We start from the raw sequence: 13,372 nt of genomic DNA, 5'->3' as shown, positions 1-13,372 counted from the left end.
TTATACTTTCTGAATCTATTTTAGTTATATACTTATTAATTTTGATGGTGAAAATATTGATTTTCACTATATAAAAGTCTTAAAAAATAAAACAAATATAATTCTATGTTCAAAAAATATATATATATATATATATATATATATAAAATTAAATAAATTTACTGTGTTAATGGTAGACATAAAATAATGTAAGATGTTGATCTTATATTCAAAAAATGATATTGAATACATCCACAGAAATGGGTTATTAGCAAGATCAAATTAAAAATACAAGGCTAATAAGGACTATTAATAAAATCAAATTACGGACTAACATTGAATCCTATATTTATAATTAAGTTTTTGTTATATTTTTTATGTTAAAAAAGGAAAACTAAAATTCATTTAAAAACAAACTAGTGCTTCGATATATATGTATGTTTACATATATTATTTTTTTCTTTAGGAAGAAAAGGATTGTTTTCATGAAAGTATCACCATGTGCGTCAATTCTAAAATTATAATTCGTAGTCATCAATAAGTATTAAAGGTGGTTTTGTATATATCTGAACTTTTAAGTAATGAAGAGCATTGTCTGGGAAGTAATGAAGAGCATTGTCTGGGATAAATAAATTTCAAATAGATGGAAACCAAGAATGTATTTATATAATAAATCATATTAAGATAGAATTTGCGAAGAATGATGTTTATTTTAGTTATTTTTCACTTTATTTTACTTAAAGTAGAATATGAGTGGGTCTAAAAGTTAAGAATATGTGTTTCCTGTATGGAGATAGGTCTCTTGTCTACAAATAAAAAAGTTTTATACATCAATTTGGTTTATGGCTTAACAGTAATCTTAAAATTAGATTATTATTTATTTTACAAGTAATGATAAACAGATCAAATTGGTGGAGAAAAATTAGTAAGCAAAATTTGTGTGATTTTTTTCACAGCAATGATCGTGATGAACATCAAATGGCATTGACCATATTTGACTTTTGTCCCACATCATGTTTGTTGGAGTTGGACAAGTTTTATCTCCTTGGTTTTTTTTAAAGTAACATTGATTTGCATTAATCCATAGCACTAGTTGCATTTTTTTTTAATGTAATGGTGATTTGTATTAATCAACAACACCAGTTTAGAAGCTCCCAACCTGACCTTGTGCTAGTTGAGCTGGACTGATAAGATGTTACCAAACCCAAGTAAATTGTCTAGGTCTAATTTGCAACCCCTCACGAACTCATAACCTTATTGGAGCCCTTACTGGAGTGAAGTACCGGGATACGTAATACGAGGAAGGAAGCTAGCACCTTAAGGATGTTATTTCTTAAGCCAAGGTGCCTACCTTTCCATTTTTTCTGCCTGTCATATAACTCTTTCTGAGAAAGGAAGAACATGATAGCTTTCACTTTACTCGTATCATCCAGCGTAAGTACAATCTGACCCTATGCTTTGGGATGGGGGAGGGTTTTTTTTGCATCAAGAGGTGCTTTATGGTCTAATATGGGGATGTTGTAACAATAGAATTAGATACTATTATATTAAATAATAATAAAAAACTATTTACATTAAAAAAATTTAAAAATACAAGTTGGCTTTAGAGTAAATTTAGATTTATGTTTTTGAGTTAGAACTAGAAATAAAAAAATATTGTTAATTTTACTACATGAAAATAATAATAATAACATAAACAGTTCACATCGAGGCTAATGGCATGTGATAAACATGATTTTTCAAGCTTTCTCAATAATTTGTTTGAAACAATAACTGAAAATTCTACTCCAAACTGTTCTCCAACCCATTTAACACATCAAATGTCAGCATTGCTTTGCCTTTGCATCAAAATTTTGGCTTTCATTGACCTCCAATTTCAAAGACATATCATTTGGAAACCATAGCATTTGACCTCTGATTTCAAAGACATATCATTTGGCAACCATAACATTTAAGCTATTGGCAGGTATGTTGATATCTCCAAAATTCAAATTTATCCAAAAGTTTTCAATTGACATGGTTAAATCTGAGATCAAGTAAAAGTCATTGTGATCGCATGTGTATCACATGGACTTTAAAAAAAGTGGCCCCTAGAAGAATATTTATAAATTTAACCTAAAACTTACTCCCAATTTTGACAGGTTTGATCTATCTATCCAAAACTCAAATCAGCTAGCTTGCTAAGAAATTATGCTAAATAAGATTTGCTTGTGAGCAAACATCCACGTGGCATGGAGATGCATTTCAGAATATCAGATCTGAATATATACATTATGCAAAACAAATTGCCATTCAAGAATCAGCCTACAATCTTGTAGCTTGGATTTACGAGATTATCCATGCCCGAAACAACCCGCACTGATTCAATCACATCTCCAACTTTCAGATCAGCTAGATAATCTTGGTTTTCTGTTACATATCCAAAGACTGAATACCTTCCATCCAAGATATTAGATCTGCTGGGAGTAACTTCACTTCCTTTGAGAAGCCAAAATACTTGGCTGGAAGCAGAGTTATCCTGCAGTTCCTGCTTGCAAACAAACTTTATCTATGTCAATACTGGATTTCCTTTTTTTAATCATCTTGCTCGCATACATGTATATAAAAGATAAGATAGAATTCCACACCTTTCAAATACTAAAGTACTAGCAGCAACATAAAATGTGTTTCAACCATTTACATGCAGAAACTAAAAATATGAGTGATATATTGTAAATTGAGATCATAAGTAGAAATATGTGTGAAAGAAACCCACATCTCGTGCCATAGCCATAGTTCCAAGTGCATTGAAAGGAAGCTTCATCCGAGCATTGTTTCGACCAAGCTCCTGCAAAGCAGAAAAGGACCAAGTGTAAGATCAAGCAATACATTTATCAAGCTGCTGATGTTAGACCTTGCAACATTGACAGGACAAAAAGTAAAGGATGGATCACTTGATACACTAAACACATTTTACTTCTGACTCAGTGAGCGGAGGAGACTGTTGAGAAATCAAAAGGGGAATGATTATATAGATTTCTCTTTACTTGATAACTGCTTGTGATGTCCTTTTACTTATTAGCTTTGTTACTTATTATTATATGTGTGAATCATCAAACAACTACCAAAACAAGAAGAACAAGAACACAGAATATAGGCTGCAAGCCAGGGCCAAAACCTCTCCACTTGAGAGGAAAACCCACAAATCCCTTCTCTTCCTTATAGATTCTTCAATTGACAAATTCCAAGACCTTAAGACTGACTTCAAAACCCTCCAAGACCAAGACCAACCTCTCTGGATGATGTGCTAACCTTGATCCTGTCAAACCCAGTCAAATCTCTTCCAGTAGCACTTCTTCGACCTCCAGCTGCAGAAATTTCGACCTCCACTACAGATCTGAAATTTCGGCCCCCCAAGCAGTTGTTGCTGCCACACGTGTGAGTTTTGATTTGCCTTCTTAGCCCTCCTTTGACCTTCGCTTGACTTTCCCTCACTTCAAGAGCATGAGGATTACCCTTGGTGACCTTCGCTTGACCTACTTGTCTCCTTTTCTCCAAGATCGAACTTGAAGATAGAAACCCTAGGTCTTGTTGCAGAAACCCTAGTTCTCCTTAGCATGTGTGAGAGAAAATTAGCCCAAACACAAATCTCCTTCGTCCTCCTCCTTCGTTGCCTTCTTCTTCCTCTTCCTTTGCTAGAATGAGTGGTGAGTGAATGTGCTTCAAGTAGGACGAGTTCTCTTCTATTTATAGGCTCTTCAAGGGTGGACGTGGCTCTTCCTTTAGGCCGACTTGCCAGCTGCCAAGCCAACTTGGTCTTGGAGGGTATCTGGACACTTTTTAAGACAAAAATAATTTTCTTTACAAGTTACAATGTGCCTGATGGGGTCTTCAACTTATGACAATGACTCTTTTGATTTCTTGGCCTAGGACAAACCCTAAAAGCACTCAATGGGTGCTTGACCTATGAAATAAAAGACCTTGAGCATGAACCTGTGCTCCAAAAATAATAATAATATTTTTTTTCTTTCATTTTACACTTTTCAAGAATCAAAAGTACATTTCATCTATATGAAGACCGAACCTAGTTACACATTTTTCAACACTCCCTCTTAACTAGGGAGGTATTCATATATGGTACATGGACATTCTCAATCTGAAGAGATCTCATAAGAAGAGTCGGATTGATAACCCATCTATCTAGCATCATATCAACCAGCATTGTCACATAGCAAGGCATTGACTAACAGCTCTATCTCTCCACAAGATCATAGCACAATGTTGGCGAGACCAATGATTTATCGACACCATCATCATTGTCTCTCAAGGTGCATACTCCACACAGGTGTTCACCGAGTATGACCTTCTTTGGACTATTCTTGTCTTGGATAGCTAGTCCTCAAAGAATACCAGTGCACGACTACTCTTATCTTGGATCCCGTACCTCATCCTCAAAGAATATTGAATGTCAGATGGTTACCCAATCCTCCATTCTTTCTTCCCAAGTGAAGACAAGAATGATGTGCCTATATCTCCCTCTCAACTAGAGAGGATATATCAACCAAGCCAAGCTTGTCTCTCAAGTACACAAGCTTCTTGTTAGGAAGAGATTTCGTTAATATGTCAGCGACTTGCTCATCAGTGGAGATATACTATAGCTACAACACACCATTTTGTACTAGCTCCCGAATATAGTGATACTTGTTGTTTATATGCTTTGTCTTTCCATGAAATATTGGGTCTTCAAACAATCGTATACAACTGGTGTTGTCACAATGTATCACTGAAGGGTCCATCGATCCTTTGAAGTTTGAATAGGTTGAATAGCAACTTTCTTAACCAAACCGCTTCTTTGCTTACTTCACATGTTGCAACATACTCAGCCCTAGCACTACTCAAAGCAACTAAAACATCCTCCCGCAGTGCTTCTTCCATCTTGCTCGTTGCCTCCCTAGTCTGAATCTATATATCCAATTAGGAGGACATCATTCCTCCTATCATATTTTAGGCAGTAGTGGATAGTTCCTCACAGATATATCAATATATGTTTTGCTGCTATCCAATGATCATGCTTTGGCTCCACTTGGAATTGACTGAGAATGTTTACTGCAAAACATATGTTTGGTCGAGTATTCACCAAGTACATCAGTGAGCCAATCAGTTGTCTATACTTGGAAGGATCCACAGGGATCGATTCAGAACTCCTTAGTCTCTTCAAGTTTGTGATCATTGGAGTGGTCATAGGTTTGCAATCCATCATGTCAAACCTCTTCAACATCTTGATCACGTACTTTCCTTGACCCAGATAAATTTCATTAGGTCCTTGCCAAACTTCTAGTCCCAAATAGTAATGCATCAGCCCTAGATCCTTCATGTCAAATTTTTTTGTTGGTTGCTTCTTACATTCATCAATTCGACCTTCTACACCTATCAAGAGAAGATCATCTACCTACAAAAGAATAATTACAGGTTCTCCATCTACAACCTTGATATAAAGGTTCGGATCAGCAAAACTTTCTGTGAAGCCTATTGTAAGTATGCTTTCATTCTAGCATACCATGCCCTTGGTGCTTACTTGAGACCATATAATGCTTTCTTCAATCTACAAACATATGCCTTCCTGTATTTAACTTCAAATCCCAAGGGTTGCTCTATATAGACTTCCTCATCTATTGTGCCATCCAAAAATGCAGCCTTGACATCCATTTGGTGGATGTTCCATCCCATCAATGCTGCCAGAGAGACAAATGAACGAATCGTTGTATATCTTGTTTTTGAAGCAAATGTCTCTTCGTAGCTAATGCCTTCTTGTTGAGATAAGCCCCTAGCCACAAATCTTGCCTTATACTTATCTATACTTCCATCTGCCGCATGTTTGATCTTATAGATCCACTTCTAAGTTACCACAGATTTGTCTTCGGGCCTAGGTACGATCTCCCAAACTCCATTCTTCATTATAGATTGATATTCTTCATTCATTGCATCCTTCCATTCTTGATGATTGTGATGCAGGAGCATTCAGCTCAACAATTTCATCATAGTCTAGTTGACTTAGGGGGTCTTCTGTTTTCAAGGAAGTTGGATTCCTATGTATGTAATAATTAATGTTTTGAGTGATTAGAATAGGAATTAATTAAGATATTGTGAGGATATTTGTAAATGATCTCGAATGTAAGAGAACATGGGTGATTAATGATGACGAGAGAGTTAGAAATCAATTGTAAGTCTTGGACTAGAAAGTGGTTTCATGATTCGAGGAGCTAGAGAGGATTCTTAGGGATAAGTAGGAGTCAAAAGTGGACTTAGAGGATATTTAGGATTTAGTTCAGCAGATTAAGGATCTGAACCAGAATTAGTTCAACAGAACCTTTTGTATAAATGTAAGCCTAAAAGGCATAAAGAGTCAGTAGTTAGAGGAGTAGATAGAGAGTAGTTAGAGGAGTCAGTCAGTCAGACTGTAAGCCTACGAGCAAGAGAGGAACAAAGGCCACTGATACAGAAGATCAGGCCAAGGAAAGAGTTCCTATGTAAATACATGTTTATTAATACAAACAACTCAATTTTGAGTTATGTGTGTGTATGGAGTAAGTTAATTGTAATCTGTATGTGAATTAGAGATTCTGTATCGTATATATATGCAGGTGGAGTTCGGCAGAATCAAAGGCGAAATACAGAGAAGAGTAATAGAACAACTTCCAACTGCAGTTGGGTAGAAGTTGTTGAGGCAGCTCCACAGTTGCGATTGTGGGTAGAGTTGTCTTAGAGATAACAATTCCAGCAAAAGAAGTGTTGGGTAGAATTGTTAGTCAACAAGAGGTTCGAGGAGAGAACCATAGAGCTTGTGTTACGGCTTTGTACACATCGACAGTACAGGAGGAAGCCTTTAGTGTTACAGTGAAGGTGGAGGAGCATAAAGGCGCGAGTGGAGTTAAATTAAGGGGAGAGTTGTGGCAGAACAGCGAAGGACCAGAACCCTGAAGGAAGTGAAAACATAGAAAGCCATTGAAGAAACAGCATAAAGCCAAAGTAAAGTGTAGCGGGGGTAGAGAGTGTACGAAAGCCTGATTGCTATTGAAGTCCCGCAATTAATCTTGGCCGTCGATTGTAAAAGTCAATGCTTACATCACAGTCAACTGCGGGGTTAAGCTGGTTGATAACCCGTGTGCTAGTTGAAGGGCCGCAGATCATAGGATTTAAGAGCCTCGTCATCCAACGGATATCGGGCCATAAAGAGATCGAGCTTTAACTGCAAGGGTGGACCCGAACTTCTATAAATCGAGGGCTTATAATTCTCATCGGCTCCGTAAAGGCGTTAAATGTCGTGCAAGTGATCCACCCGATATCGTTGTGGACTGTCGGATCAAGCAGATCTTGATCAACGGTTATAAAGCGTCAGGTTAGTTTGTTGATCGGAAAAAGTGCAGCCATCGGATCGAGGGTAAGATCGACGGTGGAGATTAAAGCGAAAAGATTTGTGGAGAGCGGACACAAAGAGGTTATAGGTGCGGCTTTAAATTTATTTAAAGTCCAGTTGTGTTGTCACACATCGCTTGCGAGGGGCGATGAAAACACATGATGGCGTGATGCGATATTGCGACAGCCGTTGATCTGATGGACGAAATCAACAGTGGAAAAGGATCATCGCATATCGCAAGTCGGGAGTTCCGAAAGTATATCCTATTGAGTTGAAAGGTTTTGCGATAAAGGATGAGCTGGCACGTATAGTGGGCCTTGGTTAACATGCGTAGTTATAGAATTAACCGAAGTTGCCATAAAGGATGAAAGGTTGGTTTCGCGAAAAGGATGAAGGGTTGAGTTATAAAGTCCCGATAGAAAGTCTAATGAAATGTCTCCGCATGAGTTTAAATGAAGGGGCCTTAAACCTTAGCTTATGAAGGTTTGACCAAGCAAGTCATAGAAACTCCTGGGACAGATAAGATTATGCATTTTATATGCATACTGTGGGTATCGCGGGTTTTTCCTGCGTCAAAGTGGTATCAGAGCTAGTTAAAGCTCTTTTTAATTAAAGCAGAATTGTACAGAATACAAGTGTGATTGCAAAAGAAAGAGGAGATCAAGTTATTTGAATCTGATAAGTAGAAGACGTGACATAAGATGAGAGTAAGTGATACTCTTAAGAAGAGATTGCAAAAGCATAAAGAAAACACAGTGATGTTTGTTTTCTTGAGGAAAGTGGAGGTTCACTCAAATGTGAAGAATGGATGGAGACTGTTTGTGAAGCCATGTAGGTATTGTTTTATTTAACTTTGGTTTGAGTTTTGCAAGTTTAACATAGAGTAAAGATTGATAGAAGCAGCTAGACAAGGAAAGCCATATGTGTTCTAAAGAACAAAGTGAATGAAAAGTGGCAGTGAACCTGAAGAATCCAATTGAAGGTTGGACAAAGAGGATAACAATGTTCTCAGAAGGAAGCTGAGAAGCAAGCTTTTGAAAGCTTGGGAATGATCTTTGGTTTGAATAACATTGATACATAGATGACAGCGAAGGAAGGTGAGAATATCGCAGCAACCTAGAGCAAGGAGTGCTCAATTGGTTCCAGAGGAAAGAACCAGAGAAACGCTAAAAGACTGAGCTCAGAGGAGTAAATTTTAGTGAGGCATATGTAGCAAGAAGGAGACTTGTTACTACAGAGGTATTGTTGTAGCTCACAAATGCAATTCCACAAAGAATGTGGGTAGAATTTCTAAGGGATGAAGAAAGATGGTAAGAATTTCTGAGTGAAAGAAGAGGTGATCAGAACCTAGTATTTCATTTGTGATTGAAGTACAAGAGCACAGTTGTGTTCTTAAAAGGTGCAGATGAGTTGAAACCTAGAAGGAGCAAAGAGAAGTGCTCAAAAGAGGTTCCAGATAATAGAGAACCAAGTGCTTGCCAAAAGACCAAGTACAGAGGAAAGCTTGGTGAGGTAAGTGGTAGCAGAGAGGACTTGCTGTTGCAGAGGCTTTAATGCAGCTCATAGTAAGTGAGTGAGGAACTCATGAAGATAGAGAAGAAGATGACTACTAATAGTCATAACAGAGATAATAGAGGTTCTGAAGAAGACCACAGCAAAAGAAAAGTGAAGAAAGAGAATGCCAAGGTAAATGGCAAGAGGATGAGTCAAGATGAAATTGACAAAGAGATTGTTGAGATGAAAAAACAACTCAATGTATTAAGGATGATACTAGAGGAAAACCAAAGACAAGGTTGGGTCTTGAAGAAAAAGCCAGTGAAGTCGCATAAGTTACAGAGAAGGCTACGGCAAAGGCAAGTGAAGAGCCTAGTGGGCGAACTCAGAGAAGCTGAGTTGAGAATGGAAGTTTCCATTTGTGAAACAGAACAGGGTAAAGTTCTGAGTGAAGGTGAAGACTGGAGATCTGTAGAAGATATTATGAATCATATGAAGGATTCAGAACAACAAGGAGATATGATGACTAAAGCATCAAGTGAGACCACAAGGTCTTATGATTTTAAAACTGATAGTTTGTGTATGATTGCAGGTATTGCAGGAGAAAAGCAACCTTTTGAAGATGTCTTCAGAATAGATGAAGATCTAAAAGTAAAAGGTGACAAAGAAAATTTCTCAAAAGAGGAAGAATTTGACTGGATACAGCAGGAAGAGTCTATGGATGAGTTACTCAATGAGAGAAGACAGTCATTTAAAGTTGTCATAGAGATGAAAGATCAGGATCTTATTCTAATGAAGAATGAAGGAATATTGTCTCAAAGAGGTAATCTAATGAAATCGATTAATGTTATTGATGAAGAACAAATGCAGGAGAATATTAATGCAGATGATGAGACAAGGATAACTCGAGAAGAAGGGTTACAGAGAAACCAACAACTACAAAGTGAAGGTAACCAGCAGAAGATTAAAGGCAAATTTAAAGAAGAGACTATGTTAGCTGAAAACATAGTAAAGGATCATCATTCCATCATGATGATAGGCACAATGGAGATAACTAGGGAAACTGTTGAGGTAGTCAATAAAGAAGGACTAAAATTTCATTAAAGGATCAGTGAATGGGAGACAGAATTGGAGCTACTGGAGAAATGGTTGAAAGCACCAGTAGGGAAGAAAGAACCTGATGAAGATTGCAAAGGATATGCAAGAGAAGGAGAAGGAAAATATGTTGGAACTAGTGAACAACATAGTGATGTATTTGAAGGGAATCAAGTACAAAGGAAATTGGAGGACAATTTACTTTTTGAAAGTAAATTTACAGATATTGAACAGAGGTTGTTTGGACAGCAACAAGAGGGTAAGGATGAAAGGGCGGTAGTAAGGATCCAACAACTTCAAAGAGAAGACAGTAAACAGCAGTTTGAAGATGAGTGGACAGAGTACAACAACAATTGGCAAAGTAATTATCAGTCAAAGGATAAATTGGACATAGATATTGAAAGAATAATAAGATTGATGATGAAGGTGCCTCAAAAGAAAACAGCAGTAAGAAGACCAAGGAGTAGCAGAAAGAGAAAGACAGTAGCACACTGTGAAAGCATAGCTAGTGGAGAAATGCAGCATAAAGTGTGGATATCTAGAGAACAACAACAAACAACATCAACAACCAAAGGCAAATTACAGAACAAAGTATGGGATCCAGGGAGACAAAGGACAAAAGCACATGATCAGGAGATCATGATTATTTTAACCTTGGGAGTCTGATGCAGGAGCATTCAGCTCAACAATTTCATCATAGTCTAGTTGACTTAGGGGGTCTTGTGTTTTCAAGGAAGTTGGATTCCTATGTATGTAATCATTAATGTTTTGAGTGATTAGAATAGGAATTAATTAGATATTGTGAGGATATTTGTAAATGCTCTCGAATGTAAGAGAACATGGGTGATTAATGATGACGAGAGAGTTAGAAATCAATTGTAAGTTTTGAACTAGAAAGTGGTTTCATGATCCGGGGATCTAGAGAGGATTCTTAGGGACAAGTAGGAGTCAAAAGTGGACTTAGAGGATATTTAGGATTTAGTTCAGCAGATTAAAGATCTGAACCAGAATTAGTTCAACAAAACCTTTCGTATAAATGTAAGTCTAAAAGGCATAAAGAGTCAGTGGTTAGAGGAGTAGATAGTGAGTAGTTAGAGGAGTCAGTCAATCAGACTGTAAGCCTACGGGCAGGAGAGGAACAAAGGCCACTAATACAGAAGATCAGGCCAAGGAAAGAGTTCCTGTGTAAATACATGTTTATTAATACAAACAACTCAATTCTGAGTTATGTGTGTGTATGGAGTAAGTTAATTGTAATTTGTGTGTGAATTAGAGATTCTGTATCATATATATATGCAGGTGGATTTCGGAAGAATCAGAGGCAAAATACAGAGAAGAGTAACAGAACAACTTCCAACTGCGGTTGGGTAGAAGTTGTTGAGGCAGCTCCACAGTTGCGATTGTGGGTAGAGTTGTCTTAGAGATAACAATTCTAGCAAAAGAAGTGTTGGGTAGAATTGTTAGATAGCAAGAGGTTTGAGGAGAGAACCATAGAGCTTGTGTTACGGCTTTGTACACATCGACAGTACAGGAGAAAGCTTTTAGTGTTATAGTGAAGGTAGAGGAGCATAAAGGCGCAAGTGGAGTTAAGTTAAGGGGAGAGTTGTGGCAGAACAACGAAGGACCAGAACCCTGAAGGAAGCGAAAACATAGAAAGCCATTGAAGAAGCAGCATAAAGCCAAAGTAAAGTATAGTGGGGGTAGAGAGCGTACGGAAGCCTGATCGCTATTGAAGTCCCGCAATTAATCTTGGTCGTCGATTGTAAAAGTCAATGCTTACATCATAGTCAACTGCGGGGTTAAGCTGGTTGATAACTACGTGTTAGTTGAAGGGCCGCAGATCGTAGGATTTAAGAGCCTCGTCATCCAACGAATATCGAGCCGTAAAGGGATCGAGCTTTAACTGCAAGGGCGGACCCGAACTTTTATAGATCGAGGGCTTTTAACTCTCATTGGCTCCGTAAAGGCGTTAAATGTCGTGCAAGTGATCCACTCGATATCACTGTGGACCGTCGGATCAAGCAGATTTTGATCAACAATCATAAAGTGTCAGGTTAGTTTGTTGATCGGGAAAAAGTGCAGCTGTCGAATCGAGGGTAAGATCGACGGTGGAGATTAAAGCGAAAAGATTTGTGGAGAGTGGACCCGAAGAGGTTATAGGCGCGGCTTTAAATTTATTTAAAGTCCGATTGTGTTGTCGCACGTCGCTTGCGGGAGGTGATGAAAGCACATGATGGTGTGATGCGATATTGCAACGGTCGTTGATCTGATGGACGAAATCAACGGTGGAAAAGGATCATCGCATATCACAAGTTGGGAGTTTCGAAAGCATATTCTATTGAGTTGAAAGGTTTCGGGATAAAGGGTGAGTTGACCTGTATAGTGGGCTTTGGTTAACATGCGTGATTATAGAATTAACCGAAGTTTCCATAAAGGATGAAGGGTTGATTTCACGAAAATGATGAAGGGTTGAGTTATAAAGTCCCGATAGAAAGTCTAATGAAATGTCTCCGCATGAGTTTAAATGAAGGGGCCTTAAACCTTAGCTTATGAAGGTTTGACCAAGCAGGTCATAGAAACTCCTGGGACAGATCAGATTTTGCATTTTATATGCATACTGTCGGTATCGCGGGTTCTTCCTGCATCAGATTGATAACCTCTTCAAAGGTGGATGGCCCTGCTTCTATTAGTTTTGTCATGTATGCAGCATACCCAAAATATCTCTTGGGTTTCTTGCTTTCTCTAAATGAGCCTTTCGCTACCCCATGTCCTTATGCATCAAGTAGTGTAGATTTCAACCAGTTAGGTCTCTTTCTTGATTCGGGGAGGACCACAAGTTGGATGGGTTCATTGGTACCTTCATCTTCATGATGAGATTCTTCTTCTTCCCTGTTAACTTCTTCTTCAAATACTGGAAGTTTTTCGTCATCAAATTCCATGGGAAGTTCCTTAGAATTCTTGAATGCAATACTCTCGTCAAATATGACATCTCGACTTACTTCTATATGGTGTCCTTCCTTTATGTAGATCCTATAAGCCTTAGAGAAGTTGTTGTAGCCAACAAATGTTCCTCTCATGTCTAATGGATCTAGCTTCTTTCTTTTGTCCTTGGTATATGAATATATATGGGACACCCAAAGATGCAGAGATGTTCTACAGTTGGTTTCTTCCTAGTGAATACTTCTTCGGGAGTCCTGTTGTCTAGTGGCCTATGGGGACTTCAATTTTGAATATATATTGTTGTCTTCATGGCTTCACCCCACAAAATTTTTGGTAGATCTTGATCATATAACATTGCCTTTACATTTTCTTCAATGGATCGGTTCTTTCGTTTTGCAACTCCATTTTGTTCGGGATTATATGGGACTATCAACTCCCTCTTAATCCCAAATTCCTTACAAAAGACTATAA

The 13,372-nt window shown here is 37.9% G+C and overlaps 1 protein-coding gene across 3 annotated transcripts in view; it reads right to left on the bottom strand.

Moving 5' to 3' along the window:
* Positions 1-1,950: 1,950 nt before the first annotated feature.
* Positions 1,951-13,372, bottom strand: part of LOC149260277 (peptidyl-prolyl cis-trans isomerase CYP38, chloroplastic-like) — a 191,761-nt gene continuing 180,339 nt past the window's right edge. For all 3 annotated transcript variants that reach the window (XM_089419973.1, XM_089419999.1, XM_089419981.1), the window contains 2 exons: positions 2,735-2,806; positions 1,951-2,506 (listed from right to left, as the gene is read on the bottom strand). In XM_089419973.1, the coding sequence (XP_089276099.1) occupies positions 2,279-2,506; positions 2,735-2,806 (300 nt within the window). In that variant the 3' untranslated portion in view covers positions 1,951-2,278. The remainder of the gene's footprint in view (positions 2,507-2,734; positions 2,807-13,372) is intronic.

The sequence above is a fragment of the Pinus tabuliformis genome, chromosome 6 (genome assembly GCF_031772625.1).
Source record: "Pinus tabuliformis cultivar Carrire ecotype Pingquan chromosome 6, CPIR1, whole genome shotgun sequence".
In the NCBI taxonomy this organism is placed as follows: domain Eukaryota; kingdom Viridiplantae; phylum Streptophyta; class Pinopsida; order Pinales; family Pinaceae; genus Pinus; species Pinus tabuliformis.
This window is presented reverse-complemented; position numbering and strand designations above follow the sequence as displayed.